This window comes from Thunnus albacares, chromosome 11 (assembly GCF_914725855.1).
Source record: "Thunnus albacares chromosome 11, fThuAlb1.1, whole genome shotgun sequence".
Lineage (NCBI taxonomy): Eukaryota > Metazoa > Chordata > Actinopteri > Scombriformes > Scombridae > Thunnus > Thunnus albacares.
The window spans coordinates 15,965,163-15,989,843 of NC_058116.1; the positions used below are offsets into that span (position 1 = coordinate 15,965,163).

General features: G+C 39.7%; 4 protein-coding genes and 1 long non-coding RNA gene across 11 annotated transcripts; 2 read left to right on the plus strand and 3 right to left on the minus strand.

Moving 5' to 3' along the window:
* Positions 1–1,372: 1,372 nt before the first annotated feature.
* On the plus strand, positions 1,373–7,637 carry fastkd1 (FAST kinase domains 1). Of its 4 annotated transcripts, XM_044365481.1 has the most exons (16): positions 1,448–1,462; positions 1,550–1,738; positions 1,864–2,362; positions 2,457–2,525; positions 3,367–3,492; positions 3,587–3,985; positions 4,087–4,197; positions 4,581–4,712; positions 4,797–5,283; positions 5,362–5,476; positions 5,552–5,680; positions 5,790–5,921; positions 6,019–6,132; positions 6,630–6,774; positions 6,880–6,994; positions 7,122–7,637. In XM_044365481.1, the coding sequence occupies exons 3-16, from the start codon at positions 2,028–2,030 to the stop codon at positions 7,215–7,217; spliced, it is 2,505 nt and encodes an 834-aa protein (XP_044221416.1). In that variant the 5' UTR covers positions 1,448–1,462; positions 1,550–1,738; positions 1,864–2,027; the 3' UTR covers positions 7,218–7,637. The 4 variants fall into 4 exon arrangements, with proteins under 4 accessions (XP_044221418.1, XP_044221415.1, XP_044221417.1 ...); XM_044365483.1 differs by lacking the exon at positions 1,550–1,738 and having other exon boundaries at positions 1,373–1,462; XM_044365480.1 differs by having other exon boundaries at positions 1,417–1,738.
* Positions 7,638–7,926: 289 nt separating this feature from the next.
* Positions 7,927–10,846, minus strand: klhl41a (kelch-like family member 41a). The gene is made up of 6 exons (XM_044365484.1): positions 9,666–10,846; positions 9,423–9,580; positions 9,226–9,333; positions 8,942–9,127; positions 8,224–8,370; positions 7,927–8,119 (listed from the first exon to the last, which is right to left on the minus strand). The coding sequence occupies exons 1-6, from the start codon at positions 10,749–10,751 to the stop codon at positions 8,008–8,010; spliced, it is 1,797 nt and encodes a 598-aa protein (XP_044221419.1). The 5' UTR covers positions 10,752–10,846; the 3' UTR covers positions 7,927–8,007.
* A 689-nt stretch (positions 10,847–11,535) lies between these two features.
* On the minus strand, positions 11,536–16,624 carry LOC122991982. 4 transcript variants are annotated; one of them, XR_006405958.1, is made up of 4 exons: positions 14,200–14,283; positions 13,576–13,661; positions 12,178–13,258; positions 11,537–11,800 (listed from the first exon to the last, which is right to left on the minus strand). It is a non-coding gene; the product is annotated as an uncharacterized LOC122991982 (long non-coding RNA). The 4 variants fall into 4 exon arrangements; XR_006405960.1 differs by lacking the exon at positions 14,200–14,283 and adding an exon at positions 15,999–16,624 and having other exon boundaries at positions 11,536–11,800; positions 12,178–13,661; XR_006405959.1 differs by lacking the exon at positions 14,200–14,283 and adding an exon at positions 14,750–14,824 and having other exon boundaries at positions 11,536–11,800; positions 12,178–13,661.
* LOC122991979 (piggyBac transposable element-derived protein 4-like) lies at positions 14,290–17,521 on the plus strand. The gene is made up of 2 exons (XM_044365485.1): positions 14,290–15,574; positions 17,012–17,521. Exons 1-2 carry the CDS (start codon positions 14,294–14,296, stop codon positions 17,438–17,440), a joined length of 1,710 nt encoding a protein of 569 aa, XP_044221420.1. The 5' UTR covers positions 14,290–14,293; the 3' UTR covers positions 17,441–17,521.
* Positions 17,522–18,314: 793 nt separating this feature from the next.
* Positions 18,315–23,782, minus strand: bbs5 (Bardet-Biedl syndrome 5). Its single transcript, XM_044365486.1, has 12 exons — positions 23,602–23,782; positions 23,201–23,283; positions 23,046–23,111; positions 21,561–21,610; positions 21,222–21,349; positions 20,986–21,121; positions 20,549–20,644; positions 19,894–19,956; positions 19,650–19,784; positions 18,959–19,042; positions 18,692–18,715; positions 18,315–18,581 (listed from the first exon to the last, which is right to left on the minus strand). The coding sequence occupies exons 1-12, from the start codon at positions 23,661–23,663 to the stop codon at positions 18,480–18,482; spliced, it is 1,029 nt and encodes a 342-aa protein (XP_044221421.1). The 5' UTR covers positions 23,664–23,782; the 3' UTR covers positions 18,315–18,479.
* Positions 23,783–24,681: the final 899 nt, after the last annotated feature.

Below are 24,681 nucleotides of genomic sequence, written 5' to 3' on the forward strand. Positions count from 1 at the left end.
TGTGACAGATATCCACTTTGAATGACTAACTCAGACTGCTGAAGCCTCATATAATCTTCAGATAAACTTTTAAATACATTTTTGCATAAATAACTGTGTGGACACACTGTAGATTTTGGCCTCCATCACTTACATTGAAATCACATTTAAAGGGGATCTTTTAACTGCCAGTATGAACAGGAGTAATGATTACAACGAGGAAAACCTCTTTCAGTGTTTATATGGACACCTGACTGTTGTTTTGAAACAGACTTGAAAAATTATGAGCCCATCCTTTAAGTCAAAATGCATAATTTTAGGTCTACATCTCTTCTTAATGCCCTTCACTCCAACATTGCTGCCAACATTATGACGGCACCCATAAAAACCCTCCTGAACCCCAACCTGCTCAATCCAATACCACAAAATCAATAGCTTTTCATTAAAATCTAGTCGCGCACTCAGTTTGCTTTCTGTTAGTGTCATCACTTTAATTTGCGCATGTGACAGTTTACTGTGGCTTTACCCGATTGTAGTGCCCACGTATGTGTGGTAATGCCCAGATTATACTGCCAATTAACGCTGGAGGCGATGGATTTGTGAGCAGGAGTGGCACGTAAATCTGATTCGAATATGGGATTTTAAACCCTCGGATTTACCTGTCAGGTATAACTTTCTCGGTGGCTGCATAAAACTTCCCCATCTCTCAATTCTGTGCATTCAAGAATTCAGTCTTTCAGCTTTGTTTATTACAAATTAAGTGAGAGATGGTTCAATTGGTTTTCATTTATCATACCATTTTTCCTTTCGGTTCATGGGAAACAGAAGCCCAATTTGTGACCTCACCACTCACTTGTACTTGTTCAGTTATACGGCTAGGTTTGCGTCCGATATGTAAATCTGGCAGATGAGTAAAATGTTTGTTTTTAAACTGTTTTTCATGTGTGTAAGATGTCTGTCTGTGGCTATACCGACATGTAAATCCACAGGGTCACCGCCTCTGGACGACTTCGGCACATTAGGGAGGTGCAGAGCGGACTGTAGAAATTGGATTTAAACTTTGGTTTCGTCCTCGGCAAGCATTTTATCACCCCGATAGACAGTAGACATCTACAGAATCACAAAAATGTAATTTAATGCATAATTTAAACCTGGATAACAGGAAGAAAATAACGTTTTGACTGTTCCCCTAAGGTTTACATAGGGAACGCTATGATTGAGTCACAGTGTAACATACAGAGTGTTGACGTCTCAAGAGAGGCATGGAAAAATGATACATTATTATATTTATAGATATTGTATGATTGATAAGGGAAATTAACGGTGATACACAAAGCATTTAAGCTGTTGGTAAACTGTTATAAATGTTTGTCGACTGCCGGGGCATCGAGCTGCTGCCTGAAAGACAAAACCCAGGGAGTAAAAATTCACGATCCGTTATGACACCCGCTACGGAAGTGAAACATCATAGCGCACATGCTAGGTGATTTTGACTTTGAATAGGCGATTTTAAGGACTGTTTTCTATCTGTGTGTGATATATACAGCTTAATCTTCAAAAATCTCTCTAGGAACCCAGCGAGCAGGGGGAGTCTGTGGTGGTCAGACATTTTAGGTGATTGTTTCTCTACCCACGTGGATATCTTGTTATCAAACTGAACTTCAGTGTAGTGGTGCACTAAAAGGAAAGTCATGTGCTGTGTCTGAATGGGGCTGGTTGTATGCTTCTTTTCTAGGAGATGAACTCCTCTAAAGCTGAGGTCAGCATTGGCCAAGTTTCCCCTTGAATACAGTATATCAGGCATAATGTAAGATTTTGCGATTCAGTTTTTTTAATGTGTGTGTGTGTGTGTGTGTGTGTGTGTGTGTTTTCTTCATTTTAAAGGGACACCTTACATCTTCTAACGTCACCTCCAGACTGTAGTTTTGTGGATGTGATGCCAGTTGTCTGAACCTGCCTGTCAGTTTGACATTGAGGTGGACACTGTGTTGGTACAATGAACACCCTGGTGCGTGTGCATACTTAATTTGAGCTGAGGGTCTGAGGTGATGTTTCGTCTCCGGTGTGTGAACTCCTGCCTTCGAAGGCTCCTCCATGGGGGGACGGTGAACCGAGACCAGGTTCTGGAGCAGTTGAGGGTTTGCTCAGCTGAAGACAATGTGTTTGATGTGGTGGGCAAGAACAAGGCCAAGCTGACGGTGAAGCATGTGGGCTGTGCCGTGGAGATGCTGTGGCAGTTTCAGAAAGAGAAACCACAATTGTTGAGGACAGTTGAGCTCATCAAGAGTCACCCACAGTTCCTGACCCTCCGGGTTTTGGCGGAGAACAAAATTGCTCTCATGGATGATTGTATGTTGGTGGACATGCTTTACAGTTTCCTCAGGTACATTAAAATGTTGACACCATCAGTTTCAAGACCATGTATTTGAAATATAAGACAGTCATGACAACATACTGTATTATCATCTCTGTTTTAGGCTGAATGTGGATCACCACGACTCTCTTGTTCAGCAGTTGGTTTCAGAGGCTTGGCTAAGAATAGACCGGTAAGAGTGTTATAAATATATATGTCATATAAAAGACATTTTCTTTGGTGTCAGTTTGTTTTGAGTTAAAGGAAGGGTTCACAATTTTCACTCTTCCAATGTCAGTGATGGGGGCCAAAATCCAGTAGCCTCCTTCTGTGCTAAAATGTATTTAAAAGTTTGTCTGAAACTAATATGAAGCTTCAGGTGTCCAAATTAGTCAAATCAAGTCGATATCTTTCAACATTATAGTCTTTTTAGTGCCAAAGTCCCTCTTTTTGTTACTAAACTTCCGCCGAGCTCAACAGGGAAACATAAAGAGGGAATCTGATGCTAAAAAGACTGTAAATATAGCAGATATCCACTTGATATGACCAACTCAGACTGCTGAAGCCTCATATAAGCTTCAGATAAACTGCATTTTAGCACAAAATGACTGGATTTTGGATTTTGGCCCACATCAGTTACATTGAAAGCCTATTTGAAGGTGATCTTTTAATAGTCAGTATAAACAGGAGGAATGATTACAGCGAGGAAAACCTCTTTCAGTGTTCGTATGGACACGTGACTGTTGTTTTAAGACAGACTTGGCAAATTGTGAACCTGTCTTTCCATGATATATGGGGACACAACTAACGCTTATTTTAATTATCAATTAATCTGGCAATTATTTTTATAAATGGTGAAGAACCAACAATCCAAAATCCAAATATATTAAATTTGATGTAAAACCAAGAAAATATTTGGCATTTTTGCTTGATAAATTAAAAGAATAAATAGATTATCAAAACTTGTGTTTAATTTTCCGTTGACTAATTGTTTCAGAACTAATAATTTGTTTCACAAATGTGGATTTTTGCAGATTTCCATTGTCATCCCTATCCAAGTTTGCCATTTGTCTAAGTGATCAGCAACTTCAACACAGTCCTCTGATGGGTCACATCGCCAGTATTGTGGATGAGAAGTTGTCATCTATTGATGATGCCAGGTCGGTCATTTATGACAGTTATGATCAAATACCTTCAAAGAACAAGTGCCTCATGTTGTGTGTATTTATTTACCCTTTGGCGTTGTTTTCCCAGGATCCTAACTACATTCATGATTAGCATTTCATCCCTGGTGTCTCCTCGTCTACGAGATGCCCTCATAAGCAGGGCAGAGCATCTCCTGGACACCATGGATCCTTCACATTACAACAACCCTCGGAGAGTGGTGCAGTTCCTGCGTCATCTCAAGTACAGCCACCGTCCTCTGCTGGAGAAGTGCAACCAGATCCTCTTGTCCAACATTCCCGGGCTGGACGCGGAGAACATCAGCATGATCATGGGGCTGTATCAGTCCCTGCAGTACAACAACTGTGACTTCAGGCTTGCTGTTAAACAAAGGCTGACAGAACTGATTGATTCAAGCACTGAACCTTTCTCGTTCACTAAGCTGTTTGTCGCTCTGGCTCCTATGGCCAGTCAAGAGATCAGAGAAGGGTCTGTATTATCATTATCAGTGTAATGATACATGATTGGGAATCTAAATCTTTTACAGCAGTTTGAGTCTCGCTCTTCCAATGTGGTTTTATTCATCTTAGGTTGGAGAACACTGCCCTCCTGTTGGCGGATGAGTTAAATGCACAGCAGGCCCTGGCTGTAGCTGAAGCACTGGAAGAGATTCAGAGCAGGAACCTTAGCTTGATGAACAAGTAAGTTCATATCTAATCATTATCATCATTTAGCACCTGGATAGCTTTAAAGCATAGGTTCCGATTTTTTTCAGGTGTATCTTAATACAACACGTGTTATATGTACATTGAGAGAGCTTTTTGTTGCTGTAATCATTCCACTTCTCCATACTGGCTATGAAAAGATCCCCTTGTGCCACAACTGTGGAGAATAGGAGAACAAAATGTTGTTGTTTTTTAGCATTCCCAGGCCATTACAGTGACCCATAACTCTCAACACATAATGAAGTAGTCCTGATCTCATCACTTGGAAAAAATCTGAACTACTATCGTCACATGCTATATGTATGTACCTGTCCTTGGAGAAGTATGTTAAATGTAATCATTACGAAATTATTTTTCAGAATTGCATCAGTAATCCAAAGGAACCTTCACGTCTACAAGCCGGTGGAGGTGGCCAGAATCACCCAAGCCCTTTTTCTGTTGCAGTATCAGAATCCCGAACTCTTCACTAAACTAAGAAACACTTTGGTCAAGTAAGTGTGTATGTGAGCAAATTAAGTCCTTTTTGCTTCACACCAGTTTAGTAAAATGAAGACTGATTACACTTTGTCTTGCAGTTTTTTGCAGTGCAGCGTCTTTCCCTATGAAGTGACCATGTTGACCCGTGTTCTGTCCATGCTGCCTTGCCCACGACTCGAGGAGAGCGTGATCTCGCGGGTAGATGCGGTGGTGACCCAATGCAGTCTCAATGATCTCAATACTATTTCCTTTGCTGTTGCCAAGTGGGTGCGCAACGATCCTTCCTACCGCCACAACACCCCCAGTAAGTACGTCCGTCTGCTGCAGACGCTGAACCGCTGCGGGCATGAGAGGCTGCAAACAGCTGACAGACTAGACTTTGTGCTTGAGGAGCTTAGGTTCATTTCGGGGGAGTGGTTTGACGAAATGCTGCTTGACGAGACGATGGTCACCCTGCAGAGGATGATGGACCAAATAAACTGGACAAATGTGCCGGATTTAGCCCTCTTCTTAACCAGGATAAACCACCTCTGCCCTCCGTTGATGGAGCGTATAGCCAGCGTGGCTATTGAAGACATTGACAAGGTGCTTTAAGATACATGGCAGCATATTAAGCCCGAATTAAATATATATTAACTATACTTTTCCTGTTCCATTTTTAAGATTCACCACTCTGCGACATATGCCACCCTGCTTCCCTTTTCTGTCCTGAATTATGATCCTGTAAGAGCAGATGAGTTGTACGATGTTTGTATACGGCGCTTCACTCCTCATATCAGTAAGTGAATTGTCAGTTCACAGTTTCTTTTTTCTTATTTTAAGCTTATACTAACACCTTTTTGTGTATTTGTAGGCTCCTTTGACCCACATCTGCTAGTTCTCCTGGCGTACACCCTGGCAGTAGCCGACTGTTTTCCTGAAGAACTTGTCAGAGAAATATTCAGTATAGATTTTCTGGGAAAGCTGGATGCCCAACTTGAAAGTATGTCTGCAAATTGCTTGGAATTTGCAGGAAAATATTAGTTTTGAGATGTAAGTATGCCACACTAGTTCAGTAGAACTAATGATAGTGTTTACATTACGTTCTACAGCCCTTCCTGATGCCCTCAACATGCGGACCCGACTGCGCCTCATGGAGCTCAATCGCGCCGTGTGTCTTGAGTGTCCTGAGTTCCAGGTCCCGTGGTTTCATGAGCGCTACTGCCAGCAATTGCAAAAGAAAGGTAAATGCACATAGATATGATTTTCTGATTTTGGTGGAGTTTGAAGTTGGAATAAATGTGCTGTATACTATCGATTGTTTGTCAAAATGTTTTCCAGGGAATGTCTCCATCAGTCCTGTGCAGCAGCAAATCCACAAAATGCTGGGTGAAGTTCTTGATGGCATCAACTGTGTCAGAGTAGCAGTCGTGACTCCGTATTTTTACACCGTAGGTGAGTAATATTGAGTTATTTCTGTCTCAGGGTAAGGCAGTGATTTGATAATATTCCACTCAAATTTTACGCACGTTTACTAATAAAATTTTGTGATTTTGGGCTTCATAGATAAAAGCTGAATTGACTAATGAATTTTCATTCAATCACAGAACAAAATGGTGTACATACCCAACAAAACAAGAAGCCTTTACATGGACGGGTTTAACAGACCTAACCCTCATCCTAACATCCTCATTTAAACAGTGTATTGCTCTTGTCATGCCATCCTTCTTACTGATCCATTCTCAGGAGGACCAAACCCCAAAATGCAGAACATGTTGGCACAACAAGCATGCATAACGTTGTATTTTTTAGAGCTTCAGTCTGTGCAAGGAAACACAAGACAAGAAAATCTTATAATGGAAAAGTCTTTGTCAACAGAATATGCGGGAAACCACAGGATTGAAGAGGTGATTTTATTTGACTGTAAAAGGTATTTTTCTTTGTCTTTTCAGACTTTGAATGCATACTGGACAAGAACCTCCAGCCGTTGCCCTACAGCGAGCCAAGCACACTACAGATCTCGGACAAAGGAAAAGTTCACTGGGGGACAAACTTGCTGGAAAACATCAGTGATGAGCTGCCGCCTGGAGCACAGCGGTAGGGATACATTCACAACACAGACGCCATTTATTAAAGATAAATTACTACTGCTACCAGTCAGCATTGAAATATGTTTGAAACTCTGTTATTTTTCTCTCACAGCGTTGCTGTGGACTTCCTTGATTCAAAGTCCTTCTGCAAACATTCTCATCATATGAAAGGTGAAGGCTTGATGAGAAAAAGACACCTTGAAATTCTGGGATATCGCGTTATTCAGGTGAGAAAACGTCATTTACAGTGACACTGGATGTGGTATTGTAAATCCGAATCGTATTACATGTTAGTGATGTTGCAAAAGATGCACACAAGATGGTGAAATTATTATTATTTTTTTTTTTTTACAGATTCCTCACTTTGAATGGAACTCTATGGAGCTTTCTACACTGGATGCTTGGAAGAAATATCTAAAGAAGAAAATATATGGAGAGCTTTCTTCCTGAAGGCCTTATTTATGGATTAATGAAGAAAATGTTACATTTAACACTGAAATGTTAGCCTGGTTTTGAAGAATTTCTAGGCAGTTGCTGAGTGCTTTAAATACAATAAATTAACATTTATCAAGTGCCCCTTATTCTTAGTGATGAAGCCTAAAGTTGACATGAATCTACCTCATTCATGTTAATTGAGATTGTATATTACAATATATGCTTTTTTATTAAATACGTTTTTTTTAAATAAAATGTGATGCTTCATTTTCTGTTACATATACATATCTAGCATTAGTGCAACATTGTCAGTGTTACTCAACAGAATTAAATCATATTTTGTCGTAGATAATTATGTATTTTCTTAAGATTACAACTGAAGTTTAGAAATCTTGGACCATAAACTATCATGGATCTTGCTTGCAGAAAAACAAATAAGCCAACAAGGTTTGCCTTAGCAGAGGCCCAACACATCTGTCCTCTTTTGCATTGGATGCAAATTCACATGAACATCAGCAGACATTTTGAAGAGAAACATTGATTGATGTTTGCATTAAATTCTATGCAAAACTTCTGTCACAATAACAATGCACACATTTAAGGAGTTGGGGTGGTGGGGGTTCCCCAACAAGAGATATGTTACAGACCATGAATGTTGATTTCTGATCCAAACAAAAGTGATTGTTTAATTTTAGACCCTTATGACTTATAAGAAACAAGCCAATTAAAAGTAAAATATATTTTATTAAAACACAAAGGCTCTGAAGTGTTACATGAAAGTCCCTAGTATGACCCTGCACTGTTGTTACAGTTTGGGCATTTTGGCTGCATTCAGACGCATAGACACACAGGAGGCTCCAGCTGCATAACGCATCTCTTTAATCATCCCTGTCCACTGTTTCTTGTCATCTTCATACCTGAAAGGAGAGAAAACATTGAGTTGTGTTACACAGTTGAGAGAGTGATGTTATGTATCACAATGTACAACAATATTCAATGCAAAACAAAAATCCACACATACTGCCAAATGTCAATGATTTCACTGGGTGCACACTCTTTGTCCTCGTTCTCCACCATAGCAAAGCCTCCTACAGTGAACAACTCCCCTCCACAACTGACCAGGTTGACTGAACTCCTCTCCTGAGGAAAGTCTGTGAAGGGTGACCACCTGCAACAAGGTACATTTAGCTGAATTAATGTGTCTGCTCCTTTAACAAAAAATCAGCAGGATTTTCTTGATATCTTTTATTCTTTGTTGATTCAAAGCAGTGTTCCCAGCTTGGGGTTCAGGACCCCACAAGGGTTCACAAAATGATTTAAGGAATAGGAGAGAAATCTATGTATTTATTTTTTCAGTTTTCCACTAATTTGTGCTTTTTCTTGTGAGATATTGGATACTTTCATCTCTTCAAGACTCTAAAAATCCTTCAAATTGAGTGATCTGAGAAGGAAAATCACTCCTTAGTTGGACTACTCACAACTAATGAGCACAAGGCCACAACGTGTGATGACAGGTCACTCATTTAAAGCATCAAAATATGGAAAAAAGCCGCAACATACAGTACAATGGATATTTGACTGAAACTTATTTGGACACAATTAAAATGGAAATAGCATATAATGACTTAAACACTAAGTAGTCTAGTTTAATACATATTGATATAAAAAACAACAACAATAACCAGCCTGGTACAACATTTAATAACTTATATACAAATCGTAATAATAACAGCACATACTTGTTGGTTCCAAAGTCATAGGCTTCACAGGAAGCTATGAGGCCTTCTTCATTGACTCCTCCAGCCACAATAATCTTCCCCTTGTGGATAACTGCCCCGAACATCGCTCTGGGTGTCTTCATGGAAGCCACCTCCTTCCACTCTGACCTCTTGTGGTTGTATGCAAACATCTTATTGGTGGCTTTACTTTACCAGCAAGACAAAAAGATTCCCAAGATTGGTTAATATATTGTGAAAATCAAGATTTTGACTTCATGTAAAATGTTCTGGCATGGCCATCTTACTTGTCATCTGATTTTCCTCCAATACAGTAGACCATCCCGTTCTGTGAGACCACACAGTGGCCATGGATCTTCATGGGCAACTTTTTTGTTTCAGTCCACTTCATTTTTCTATAAATCAGAGAAAGTGTTCAAAAGTTAATACATGTCAGAGCTCTCAATAAAAAATCCACTGAACTACCCAAATAGTTGCAACTTACTCAGTGTCATAGCACATAACAGTGTCATGAGACTCATTGGACTGTAAATCTTTCCCTGCTACTGCAAAGATGAGATTGTCAAATTCTCCCATAGCGAACAGACACCTGGGCGAAGGCATAGGAGGCAGAGCAATCCATTCAGCAGCAAGACTGTCCAGCTGAAACACATATATTTACGATTTTTTAAAACAAAGTGAGGGGTTTTTGTAATGCAATGTTAATTAAACAAGACTTTTTCTATACCTGGTAGAAGTAACACTGCAGTGGGGTTTCATTATCCTCTTCGTCTACAAACAGTCCTCCTAACACATAGAGATTGTTCTTCTTGGACACCAGACTGACATGGTTTCGAGGGATCTGCTCGGCCATTGCAGCAAGAAAACATTCATTCTCCGCGTCGTCGTACGCCACAGCAGCCGTGTCATTGATCATCAGCACCATGTCTTTGACGTACATGCCATATCTGCGGTTATCATTCAAGTAGCCAGGCAGCTTTCCCTCCTCTCCTTCCTCACCCTCTTGTCCCTTTTTCTTCTCAGGCAGCTTCCCTGCAAAAGCTTCCTTGATGACTTTGATTATTTTGAGAATCTCAGGATTTGCCTTGATGAGGTCATCCTTCTCGACCTTTTCCTTGAAGTACTTCTCTGGGAGGAGGCGAAAACGAATACACTCGAAGGCCTCTTCTAAAGATTTTGCGCGCTTCTCTTTGTCTTTCCGGATCCATCTCATGAGCGTCTCAAACACCAACTCTTCTTTTTCTACATTCAATGCGTCTGCTCCAATAATAGCAAAGAGTTCATGTGGAGCAAGCCCTAAGAAATCCTCATCCTTGGACACGGTCTCAAACCGATCTGCAATGTAGTCTCGAGCTGCTACTGCCAGTCTGTGGCAGTTCAGCATCAGTCCCAGTCTATAGACAGCAAGGCAATTTTTCTTGGTCAGCCTCTTCTGGAGATAATTCACACAAACTGTGAACACAGAGGGGATCTGGAAGCGGTTGGCAACAGTCAAAATGTCCTGCACATTGTTGTCGTTGATGTCAATCTCTGCCGAGTACATGTAATTCACAATCGCCTCCATTATATCAGGGTCCAGATTCTCCAGAACAACGTCCCTTTTGCCCACTTCCTCCCCATCCTCGGAGAAGTAAAGCTCCCGGAAATATGGACTACATGCTGCCAGAATGAGCTGGTGGCAGGGGATGCTCCTGTCTCCAACCTTTAAGATGCAGTCGATCAACTTGTTCTCATTCAGAAGCTCTTTCAGTCCATCCTGGAGCAAAGTGCTCTGAAACAGACGGAGATCTTCCCTCAAGCCTTGGGGATCCATTCTTTTACAATAGAAGTGGATGGAAGTGTCGGCAGTGCAGTGACTGTTCTAGCTGGTGAAGACAGAGAATTATAGGCAGACAGGTCTGAGGCCACTTCAATATAACTGTGCCCCTCTATATATAGCCAGCCACCCCATCCATGAAGAATTCAGGTTGGCCAAATCAGAGAGCTCACACAGCTGTCATAGAGTAAAAACAACTGCGTAGCCTTGTCACTCCTGTGATTAGTAACAGCATTGTTGTTCGACCACACAGAAATAAACTATGATCATTTCTTTTGATTTACAGCTGTCTATGTAATACGATGAAAATATAGTTTTAACAAGAAATACCCTTAACATGCTGGCAGGGCCATTTGTTCTAGTATTTTCTTTGATATGTTGACCGCTATTACTGGCATTTACTACAGATGACATTTCCATGTGGAGTGAGTCACAATTTCACTGATAGTAATGACCACTTCCCAATGTGTGATTCAGTATTTGTGTGTGAGTGCATCCACAGGGGAATAACTTAACAACTAGACAGGGTCAGTGAACAGCTGCTGGAACAGGAGGTGACAGTTTATCCTGTTTTAACATTATTAAAATACTTGACCTCCTTGTGGAGTTAAGTATTTTAGTCAAGAGACATTGTGTTCCCCTCACGTACAAATAAATTGTGTATAACATACAGAACAAACCTACTGCATTAATATAAATATAACAATGAGATGTAAAAAAAAAGGTACTCTGATTTCTATTTAAATACATTTATTTACTTAAAAGAATACAAACTGCATTATATTTCACATTCTATTCACAAGAAAATATATTTTATAGAAGTAACCCCAAAATAAATATTACCTACATATATATATTTTTTTCTTATTATGAAAAAGTTTCTGAGCATAAACTGTACAACTTTTAACCTAACCTACGTATAAATAATAGACTGTTGTCTTATTTTAGCCCATGACTTCCCACAGTCCTTGAAGTGTGAAGCCCTCCTTCAGCTTCTCAACGGCGAGACCCAGCTCCTCAGAAAAAACTGGCTCACGGTCTTGTTGCTTTGGAAACAGTGAACAAATTAAATGTTTCTACAAATCATAGAGCACAACATATTGTATATCATATTTAACAATTATAGCAGGGGATAAAAGTTGTTGTGAGACTTTACATTGTTGCCATCAGCAAAGTAGGCCTGCAAACAACAGATACAATTAATACATTTAATAATCAGATAACCAGAATATTCTGAGTGTTATAGTAGGTTATTGTTGTCTGATGAGCGCCACGCTATCAGCATCAGCTCTAGGCAACATGAATTCATGTTTGTTCATGGTGTTGAAGGGCATTAGCTTACAGCTATTCTGAGAGTCTGGAAACTAAAGCACTGACTCCCAGAGGATTGATGAGTGCAATGGTGGCCAACAGGCACACTCACAGTGAAAGCATCAGTCTGCTCGTCAGGCTCAGTTTCCACATCATCGGGGACTTGTTCCATGGTGAGTTATCTGGAATTATTTTTAGGACAAACAGCGCTATGACAACAAGATCCCCTGAACAGTGTAGTAATCAAACACATTTATGGTAGCGTAGAGAGAAAAAAGACATCAATAACAATGACACAGTAATTCACAAACAGACATTAGGGAAAAAAGGGAGGAAACAGAATACATACACCATACACCACAGAATACATGATTTTACAACAGACACACTTGCATTAGGAGTCCTGAGTTGCTGCTAAAAAGAGTCACTACATTGTTTGAGACATTTGTCCTGCTCTAAGGATGTATAGTGCACCAATCTACAGGTGGCTCACACATGTGGCGTTTCTATTGTACTGAATGGTTTGTGAACAGTAAATTCTGTAATTCTGATATGACTTGTGTGTTGTAAAAAGTATTAACAGAAATATACAAAACAACCATGGAATAAGAGTTTGGCTCCTGAAGAGCACCTTATAGTGGTCTGTGTTTTTGTTATAACATTAAACAGGGATACTACATAATTTTGGGAATAGGTCAGAGTTATTAAGACTACTACATATATTACAGTATCTGTTCCCTCAAATGGTTGTGACTGAACAACAAATTAGCAAATATCAAAAAACATCTTCATCAGAGTCAGGGTGGAGGGTCACCCTGACTCTGATAAAGACACAGTAGTGTTGAAACGTTAGTCTGTTTGCACAATTAAAGGCTGCAAATTAATCAGTGTGCTCCAGTCTCTTCTGTTTTTTGAAGTCTGCTGTCCTCAAACTGAGAAGCACCTGATTCAGCTGCTTTTTGTTGGAAGATGCCTGGAGAACCCTGTTTCTACTAAATAAGCAAATATATTTGCAACTCAGCATTTTAGGTGCAGTTTTCAGCTTTAGTTGACAGGTCAGGTAGTATAGCTGATGTTCTTAAGTGTGTTGTCCGTATAATCTGGAGGTAAGGAATGCTGACGTTGAAGCTCTCGATCATATTGGCATGCCACACAATCCGAATGTTGGTGATAAAAAATGTTCCAAGGTTACCCTAAAAGAAAAAAACAAAGACCAAGGCAATCAAGGAATTCAGCTACTCATATTGCAAATTAATTATCTCAATTATCAAATAAAAAGAGTAACCTTACATTTATTGTATGTGGACACATTAGAAATAATTAGGAATTAGGAAAACATTTTCATGGCTGCACTACTACTTAAAATAAAATTCTCTAATGAATGACAATAGAAAGTACAGAAAGTAGTAAGAATGTAATCAAAGAAACTGTAAATAGGTTTGTACATTAAATAAACTAGCAAAAGCAAAGAAAAAAAGAAGATTTGAACAGACAATTTCAGAATGAACACCTGTAGCTGATCACTGGATAAATTCCAAACTCCGTTAATTTTATCATACACCTGCTCCTCTGGTCATTTTAGAGGTCTCACTTGCCCTGGGAAACAAACAAAAACACATTTTAAAACATTTAGTGGGACCTAATGGTGCTAGCAACTCAGAGAAAAGTTTATAAAAGTCAGAGGTGATTCCATCATTCCCAGGTGACCTATTATATTTAGATGATTTACAGCATCTATAATTTCTTCTATAGTAATTCGAGAGTCACATATTAACTTTTCCTCTTGGCAAATAGAATTTACACCATCCAAATAATTAGAAAATGCTGACATAGCATCTTCTTTGAACTTAGTTTTGTATAAAGTAGAATAATAACAAAACTTAGACATTTTCTTCCTATTATCAGTAACAGTTCCCTCAAAATTCAACTGCAGGACAGAACTGTATTTGGCTTGTGACTGTTCTAGTTGAAAATAATAAACAGAGAGAGACAGATAAGATGAAAATGAGCGAATTTCATTTTTTCCACGGTTTGTCCAAGAGGAGTTGCCGTACTTAGCTGTCCAAGAGGGCGGACCCCGCTCACGCATGCGCTACTCAGCAACAGACGCGCGAAAATTGTTTAAGTTACTCACCATAGTGTGCGGACATCGCGGCGGCGTGTATGTGTCAACTGGGATATACGCCATGAATGCAGCTTGAGATACTGGTTGTTGCATAGGCGGCGAGATGGAGACACAGTTCATAACGGAAGAAGAAGATCCGGAGATAACGCTGGTCCTAGAGCCATCTGATAGCGAGCAGGACTCTGTTGTCTCCGAAAATGAAGAGGACACAAACACAGAGGATGATGTGCTGGACTCTGAGTCCACCGAACATTCCTCTGATGAGTCCTCTGAGGACAGGACAGAGAACGGGGAGTACATGGAGGAGAAAGAGGATCCTGGATGGAAATCGAGGAATGGGCAGATTGTCTGGTCTCCCAGTCACGCCGAGACGCTGCGCTACTTTCCAGCCACCGCTTTGACTCCGGGACCCACACGGTACGCCATCGCCCGGATCAGCAACGTCAAGTCCTGCTTCGATCTCCTCATAACAGAAGAGATCACCCAGCTCCTCGTGGACATGACCAACCTGCAGGGGAGACGCACCGTGAAAGACTGGAAAGACGTGGATGCTACTGACCTGCAGGCGTATATGGGCTTGCTGATCCTGGCCGGTGTGCACAGGTCGCGGAACGAGTCTACCCACAGCCTGTGGGATGACCACACCGGACGGGCCATCTTCCGGGCCACCATGTCCCACTGTAAATTCAGGCTCCTGAGCTCCTGTTTGCGCTTCGATGACAGGATGACACGACCTGAGCGTAATAAGAAAGACAAGCTGGCTGCCTTTCGGACCATCTGGGAGAAGTGGACGCGACGCCTCCCGCTGCTGTTCAATCCGGGTCGAGATGTGTGTGTGGATGAGCAGCTCGTCCCGTTCAAGGGCAGCTGCAGGTTCCGCCAGTACATGCCTCAAAAACAAGCCAAGTATGGCTTAAAGATCTGGGTCACCTGCGACGTCAAGACATCCTATGCGTGGAAGATGCAGATCTACACGGGGAAATCTGATGGCGGTGCCCCGGAGGTGGACCAGGGAAAGAGAGTTGTTCTGGAAATGACTGAGGGCCTCAAGGGGAGCACCGTGACCTGTGACAATTTTTTCACCTCCTATGAGCTGGCAGAGGAGCTTCTGAAGAGGAAAATTGCCCTTGTCGGTACTGTTCGTAAGACCAAGACAGAGCTTCCCCCGCAACTGCTGCAGACGAGGCAGAGAGCGCCCCTGTCCTCCCTCTTTGCCTTCACCAGGACGCACACAGTGGTGTCGTACGTACCCAAACGGGGGAAGATTGTGCTGCTCCTCAGCACCAAGCACCGGGAGCCGGCTGTGAGCGACACTGAGAAAAAGAAGCCAACTATCTTCACAGACTACAACCGCTGCAAAGGAGGTGTCGACAACATGGATAAGGTCTGTTCTATCTCTCCATATAAAGCAAGGAATCTCTGTCTCTCTGTCTGTATTTATGTATGTCTGTATGTAAATATGTCTTTCGCATATCTCGAGAACAGTTCATCCGATCTACTTCATACTTGGCGGGTGGATTGCTGGGGAAATGAGGAAGTGCAATGTCGATGTGTGAAGTTGTTTGAATGAGCGGTTCTCGAGAAATATGTAAAAAAATACCAAATACCTCACAGCGCCACTCTGCCATTGTAACCCACATTGTGGTCGGAGGTGGGATTACATCCATAGTGTTAATGACTTGAAAACTTGTAAGAGACTTAAGCTCTGCTGTTTGGACTATGTAACGTTACTATGAGCAAAACTTGGCATGTACATGCAAGAATTGGTGCTGGGTGTCTCAGGCACGTTAAGAAATATACAGAAATACCTCATAAACAAGTTGCTTCTACAACGTTGATTTACTTCTTCTGCCTATGAAGTTAACGAGCGGAAATAGAGACAGCGCCATTCTGCCATTGCAACCCACATTGTAGTCGGAGGTGGGATTACATCCGTAGTGATAATGACTTAAAAGCGTTTAAACGACTTAAGCTCCACTATTGAACTGTGTAACTTTACTGTGAACGAAACTTGGCATGTATGTTCAAGACTTAGTGCCGTTTTGAACGGGCACTGCAGTTCCTCCAATCAACTTCAGCTCAACACAAAATTGTAGTCTCCAGATATTCTGAGTGTGGGGTGTTTAGGGAGCATTGGTAAATTGTAGTGTCTACTGATAGCCTGCATGCGAGGCGTTTAGTGAACATGGGTAAATTACATGGATGTATGATAAGAGCTGGATTGGGCGCCTCCGCTCAGCCTTGCAGCCAATTTTTCCTAGTGGACTATTGTGGTATTGCAGCGCAAAAATCCCCCTGCGGCCAAAAAAGCATTTTCCCCATAGACCACCGTGCTCACCATCCAATCGCCAAAAAATGCAATTTACAGAAATCTCCAAATGTCAAATGTCATAGCAAATCACAGCATGAGACATAATTGAGAATGGGAATGGCCATCATATACTTCCATCATAATGTTCTAGGCCTTTATACACTCTGAACTTTCAAAATTGGAATAGGTGCCTAACCAAAACATGTTTATTACAGATTTATGACTAGAAAAACACAGTGCTGAGCTGCATCTCAAATTAATCTTCAGGTTCCCAGCTTTCAGATGATGTATATCACTTCTATGTGGCGTACAATGTTGACCTGCTATCTCCCTCTAAAGATCCCCTGCCCCCCCCTAAAAAAGACAAACATGGGACTATGTTGAGTCTAAAGGGTTAAAAAAAAGTTTCATTTAATCTTTGTTGGTTGTGTTCATATTCTAATGATATTTTGATTTCAGTAAGTGGTTAATAGTGGATTTTCATTCGTCTTTTTTTTTTTTCCTTTGCAGCTTGTCAGCATCTACAGCTGTAGGAGAAAGACGTGTCGGTGGCCGATGGTTCTCTTTTACAACATGCTGGACGTCTCTGCCCACAACGCCTTTGTACTGTGGACATCCGTGGATTCTTCCTGGAATCAGGCCAAGAAATTCAGACGGAGGCTTTTCCTGGACGAACTGGGGAAAATGCTTGTGTCTCCGCAAATGGCACGGAGACAGCGCCTTCCCCACACACCAGCCGCTGCCGCCATGGTGGCAAGACTACGGCAACAGGACACAGACCCAGACCCTGACTCAGACAACAACCCCAAAAAGAGGAGGCTGTGTGAGTTATGCACTGGAAAAAGGAAAAAAACGGCCACCACCTGCATCAAGTGTGGCAAGTGTGCCTGCAAAGACCACACGTCATTCATCTGCAGCACCTGCTACAAACTGAAATGAGCTCTCTCACACACACACTCTATTTATGTTCTGAATAGTCTTGGATTTTGAAAAATAAATCTTGTTCTTGTTCAAAGTGAACTTTGTTTTATTTCTAGAGCAAAGTAAAATAATAGGCTATTAGAAGGTAGAACCTTTGAAGGGTAATAGTAATAAAAAAAACAATAATAGACAAGATTCTTTACTTTAAAACTGCACAAAAATAATAATGCATAAACACCAATGTTGTTCCTAATAATGACCTATCCCAGACTGATAATAATATTTTTTTTTCCATAAAAATCAACAGTGGCATTATGTAAACAAACTGGCATTTAAAGGGTTAAAATCTTGAAAATGAATGAATATTTGGTTATTATGATCAGGACTGATGTTGGTCAAAAAAAATGAACTCAGTGAAAGTGGAAAATAATAATAAATAATATTTTTATGGCAGTTTTTTGACACAGACATTTTTGTCCCGAGGATACCGTTTTAAAGTGGTGCACAAGGGCTTGTATTCTACTTTGTGTTTACCGCTACTGCTGGTATTTACTACAGTCTGTTTCCATGTGACATGAGTCACAGTTCACTGATAGTAATGACCACTTCCAAATGTGTGATTCAGTATTTGTGTGCAAGTACATCCAAGAGGTTATAATTACTTAACAAGTAGACAGGCGGCTCAGTGAACAGTTTTTCCTCTTTCGAGCTCCTTGTGCAGTTATGTATTTTAGTCAGAGACATTGTTCCTCTCACATATAAACAGACTGTGTATAAGACAGAACAAATCTACTAAATTAATGTTACTAATACAATATTATTGAGATGTAAAAAAAGTACTCTGATTTCTATTTAAATACATTTATTTACTTTAAAGAATACAAACTGCATTATATTTCACATTCTATTCACAAGAAAATATATTTTATAGAAATAACCTCACAATAAATATTACATACATATAATTTAGTTTTTTCTTATTATGAAAAAGTATCTAAGCATAAACTGTACAACTTTTAACCTAACCTACGTATAAATAATAGACTGTTGTCTTATTTTAGCCCATGACTTCCCACAGTCCTTGAAGTGTGAAGCCCTCCTTCAGCTTCTCAACGGCGAGACCCAGCTCCTCAGAAAAAACTGGCTCACGGTCTTGTTGCTTTGGAAACAGTGAACAAATTAAACATTTCTACAAATCATAGAGCACAACATTTTGTACAGCATATTTAACAATTATAGCAGGGGATAAAAGTTGTTGTGAGACTTTACCTTGTTGCCATCAGCAAAGTAGGCCTGCAAACAACAGACACAATTAATACATTTAATAATCAGATAACCAGAATATTCTGAGTGTTATAGTAGGTTATTGTTGTCTGATGAGCGCCACGCTATCAGCATCAGCTCTAGGCAACATGAATTCATGTTTGTTCATGGTGTTGAAGGGCATTAGCTTACAGCTATTCTGAGAATCTGGAAACTAAAGCACTGACTCCCAAAGGATTGATGAGTGCAATGGTGGCCAACAGGCACACTCACAGTGAAAGCATCAGTCTGCTCGTCAGGCTCAATTTCCACATCATCGGGTTCTTGTTCCACCGTGAGTTCTTCCAACGGCTGCGGCTGGATTTAATGTTAGGACAAACAGCACTATGACAACAAGATCTCCTGAACAGTGGAGTAATCAATCACATTTATAATAATGTAGCGAGAAAAAAAGACATCTGTAACAACGACGCAGTAATTCAAAAACAGACATGTAGAGTATTTTCATTTTTGTTTCCAGTCACAAGTTTACACTTTGTTTAAAAGACCACTTTGTAAAATTTAGTGGCATCTAGTGGTGAGGTTGCAGAATGCAACCAGTTGATTGCCCCTCACCCTCCCCTTCCAAGTGTGTAGGAGAACCAGGTAGTCACAAAACTTGCGAAAAACGCAAAAGGCCCTCTCTAGAGCCAGTGTTTGGTTTGTCCATTCTGGGCTACTGTAAAAACATGGCGATGCAACATGACAGCCTCAGTGGCAGAGGACCCACTCCCTATGTAGATATAAAGGGCTCATTCAAAGGTAATGAAAACACAGCAATTATTATTTTCATTATACACTAATTAAAACATACTTATGAATATTATATTCACATTTCTGCCAGTAGATCCCGTAAATCTTACACAGTGGTCTTTTAAAGTTACACTAATGAGGCGTTCAGGATCAGTGATTCATGTATACCTACCTTTTCTTCCATTTCATAGTCCACTCCAAAGATGGGGTTGGCAGAGTACACCTTATGCAATGAGTTGATTTCTTTAAGTGCATCTTGAAGCTTATCCACAGGGTCAATCTTAAATCCCAGCACGTAGCCTCCACTCTAAAACAAAACAAAACAAAAAAAAAAACAGTGTAAATTTATTAATCACAAGCAACCCCAATAATGTGATTATATCGGGTAAATGTGACTCAAAGTGCAGAGAAGTTACCTGGCGTGAACTCTCTATCACCAAAGCCAAGCCAAACTTGGAGTCTCTTATTCTGATAGACCACTTTGGGGGAAAAAAGGTAGGACATTGAATACATACACCATCCTAAACTGGACAGAATACATGATTGTACAACAGAAACACTTGCATTAGGAGTCCTGAGTTGCTGCTGAAAAGAGTCACTACATTGTTTCAGACATTTGTCCTGCTCTGAGGATGCATTATGATGTAATATGATTTGTGAGCCACCTGTAGATTGGTGCACTACACTAATCTACAGGTGGCTCACAAATGTGGCGTTTCTATTGTACTGAATGGTTTGTGAACAGTGAATTCTGTAATTCTGAATGACTGTTGTAAACCGTATAAACTTAAAGGCACAAAACAACCACAGAACTAGAGTTTGGCTCTTGAAAAGCTCCTGAGCACATAATAGTGGTCTGTGAGTTTGTTATAACATTATATAAACAGGGAAGGTACATAATTTTGGGAATAGGCAAAGACTACTACATATAATACAGTATCTGTTCCCTCCAGTGGTTGTGACTGCACAGCAAATAAGCAAATATATTTGCAACTCAGCATTTTAGGCTCAGTTTTCAGCTTTAGACAGGTCAGGTAGGATAGGTGATGTTCTAAAGTGTATTGTACGTACAATCTGGAGGTAAGGAATGCTGACGTTGAAGCTCTCGTTCATATTGGCATGCCACACAATCCGAACGTTGGTGATAAAGAAGGTTCCGAGGTTACCCTAAAAGAAAGAAAAAACCAACAACAATCAAGGAAAAGGAATTCAGCTACTCATATTGCACATTAATTATGTCATATCAATTATTAAATAAAAGAGTAATCTTATTATATGTGGACACCTTAGAAAGAATTAGGAATTAGGAAAACATTTTCATACGACTGCTCTGCTACTTCAAATAAAATTCTTATGAATGACAACAGAAAGAACACACACCTCTACAGTTAGTCTGTACATGAATGTAATCACAGAAACTGTCAATAGGTTTGTACATAAAATAAGCTGTCAAAAGCAAAGAAAAAAAGAAGATTTGAACAGACAAATTTCAGGAGGAACAGCTGTACCTGATCACTGGATAAATTCCAAACTCCATTAATTTTATCATACACTTGCTCCCGGGGCAAGAGTCTTAGCTGCTTATTTTGAATAAGAGCAGCTCGCAATTTCAGGTCCCTGTACATTTTAGAGGTCTCATAGGCCCTGGGGAAAAAACAAACACATTTTAAAACATTTAGTAGGACATATTGTACATTTTATGCAGACTGTAATCAGGGAGTTGAACCCTCTTGCTTTTTTTTACCTGTGTACAGCGATAACAGAAGTAAACAACCGTGGACTTCCTGGAACCACATTTGTGAAAATGAACTCAAATCTTGTGTTGTTGGACTTTGTCAAGATGTAGAGTGCTTCAGTCTGGCCTCTCAATTTCTGGAGAAGAACATTCAATTCTTAAATTAGCATGTTTATCTGTCTGTATCACATTTATTATATACTGAATTTAAGTTAAACAGTATACTGTATACTGTATACTGCGTGTGAAAATATGTAAAATGATTCTGAAGAAATACTGCTGAGTTGAAATATTAAGACAATAACAAAAGAATTAATAATTACAGAAATAAAACAAAGTTTTACTTACTGAGTTAGCCGTCCTTGTTGTGATGTTAATGATGGAGTTGTAACCAACAGCTGAAAGAAATTATAGATTTGCATTTAGGTTCATATGATTTAACACATGGCTTCTTCATCCTGATTCTGCTCTTTGTTGGCAAGTACTTGCACATGTAAGCACTCAAAAAAGAATGGGAACCTTAAAGGACAGGTTCACAATTTTTTAGATCTGCCTTAAAACAATAGTCAGGTGCCCAAATGAATACTGAAGCAGGTATTTCTTGCTGTAATTATTCCTCCTGTTCATACTGACAATTAGAAGATCCCTTCATAATGCACTTACAATGTAAGTGATGGAGGACAAAATCCACAGTCCTCCTTCTGTGCAAAAATGTATTTAAAAGTTCATCTGAAGCTAACATGAAGCTTCAGATGTCCAAATTATTCAAATGAAGTAGATATATTTTAACGTTACGGTCTTTTTAGTGCCAAAGTCCCTCTTTTTGTTACTATACTTCCATCGCAGCTCAACAGGAAAACATTGTCCAAGGAAACACAAAGTTGGAATTTGATGCTAAAAAGACTGTAAATGTTTCAGATATCCACTTGATATGACTAACGCTGACTGCTGAAGCCTCATATAAGCTTCAAATAAACTAAAAGCATTTCTGCACAAAATGACTGTGAGGACACACTGTGGATTTTGGCCCCCATCACTTATACTGAAAGCACATTTGAAGGGGATCTTTTAATAGCCAGTACGAACAGGAGGAATGATTACAGTGAGGAAAACCTCTCTCAGTGCTCATATGGGCACCTGACTGTTGTTTTAAGACAGACTTGAAAAGCTGTGAATCCATCCTTTAAGACAGAAACCACACTGGGATATCTGATATGATGTCTGATAATGGTCAGTTTCTTATTTTGTTCCTCAGCATGCTTTTCATTATCATATCAATATTACATGTAGTGTTCATTCATTAAAACTCTTAAAAATAAAGTTGACTGAACATACAGTACAACATATATAATGCCACAAAAATGGAAACCATGTTTGATACTTCAAGTCTATTTTAGAAAAGGTTAGTAGAAATTAGGGTGTTTAGAAAAAGCTTATTTACTATTAGATTATTCTCACAATCGTGACTATAATTGTCACTCACATCATTAGATTTAGATGAGGTTTTAGCAAAAAGGAAAACTAAATGGAGGGTGCACAGGAAAGTCATTAAACCTACAATGATGATCATGATCATTTAAAGATGACCGCATAATACCATTTAATAAGGTAATTTAATACCATGCATTTTCAAGAGAGGGCAGAAATATTCAGCTGATTGGCTGCTGGTGGAGATGCATGATGTGTACATTTAATATACAGTATAGATGGACGGATGAATGGCATGTTCACGAGCAGAAATAAATGCCTAAATTAAAGATACAAGGAGTTTTTACTGTTGGATGACAGGTAGAATCAAATGATAAAACATATTAACGATGCAGGTGTACTCACATAAATTGACTCTTGGCAGGGCCAAAGAATGCCAAATGATTCTCAAGTTTGTCACCAAGAGTCGTCCTGTAAAATAAGTGGACATTATTTTTAGTTGACCAGCTACACACAAATTGCCCAGATAGTTTTTACCTCCAAGACAGCAAGATAACTACCTCGATCACCGTTGTTGCCTTTCGTGTCCTCTATTGAGTCGAGGCAATCTATCAGCACCTCTCCTGGCCGAGTTTTCATCTGCCTGTGCACGGGACAAATTGATAGATTGATCGGTAATATCTGCAGCACCAGTATGGAGAGGATTGTTTTAGATTAACGTTAGTTTTGCTGTAGGTGGTTACAGTAATGCATAGTATTCATCTAATTAGACGTCTCTACACTACATGTGTGGTATACCGCAAAACATTTTCCACGAGAAAACAGGAAGCTAAGCAACTAACATTAGAAAACACCTTGCAGCTAAGTATTAGTAACTTAGCAAGCTTACCTTTAGCGTAGCTGAGCTAAGCTAACTAGCTTCTAAACTGGTGAAATAATTTAGTGAATTAACTTAACTTACTGTGCGGTTATGTCGAATCGGACGTCTCTGTCCTCCCAAAGAGCATCTAAAACAGACGCCATGACTGCAGGTTGTCTCTCTAACGCGTTTGTTTGGTAGCTGTACGTAGTAATTTGCTGGCTGAATGTTTAGCAGGTTGGCTAATCCGAAAAAGCATTCGGAGTCATTATCACCATGGCAACAGACGGCAAGCCGGGGGGACAAACATCTTTTAGACCCTGAATGTTACTCTCGTCACAAGAATAATTAATATTTAGGTAATTTATTATTTATTCATGTTGAATATTAATTAATCTTGTGAAGAAACAAAATTTCACTTCTTGTCCATTGTATGTAGACTATACCAAATTATTTTGGATTGATAAAAACAAAACTTTCTATCTAGGAAAACTGGTCAAATGGTCATGTTTTATAGTGGTGATATTTTGATATATTTTGAAAACAACTCAATGGACAAGAATGTTAGCTTTTTATTCCAACTATTTTATTTTATGGTTAAGCTGCAAAATAAAAAGGCGACAAATACTCAAACAACTTTTAAAACTTATAACATAAACCCATTATTGACTAATATGATTTGAATATTTGTACCCCCTTATTTATTTATTTTATTTATTTTTCCTCCTCCTGTGTATTATTTTGTTTTTATTGAATGTAAAAAGCTTATTGCACAATTCATTTAAAAAGATATATATCATAATTGAATTCCCTGGCACTTTGTTTTCTTTTTGTTCCTCATACTTGTTTATATGTTACTGTTTTTGAATTTGATTGTTTTCAATAAAGGTGGGGAAAAATAAGCTGATGCACCAGATGGTTTGTTTCACAGAAGCATCAAAGACGTCATCCCTGAAAACTGTTTGGAAAAGGGCAGGCACTTTCATCTAATCACTTTCAGGTGATTGGATGAACCATTGGTCTATCATTGTCTTTTTTTGTGAGGCAGCTGGATTCGTGAGATCACAAGAGAATCCTCATTGGACGTTGATTGGTCCGAACCACCGGTGGTTCTGGACGCAAGCACATAACTTGAAGGATGATGAGATCCATGTTGAGACTGTGAGGCCTTGTGGCGTAAAC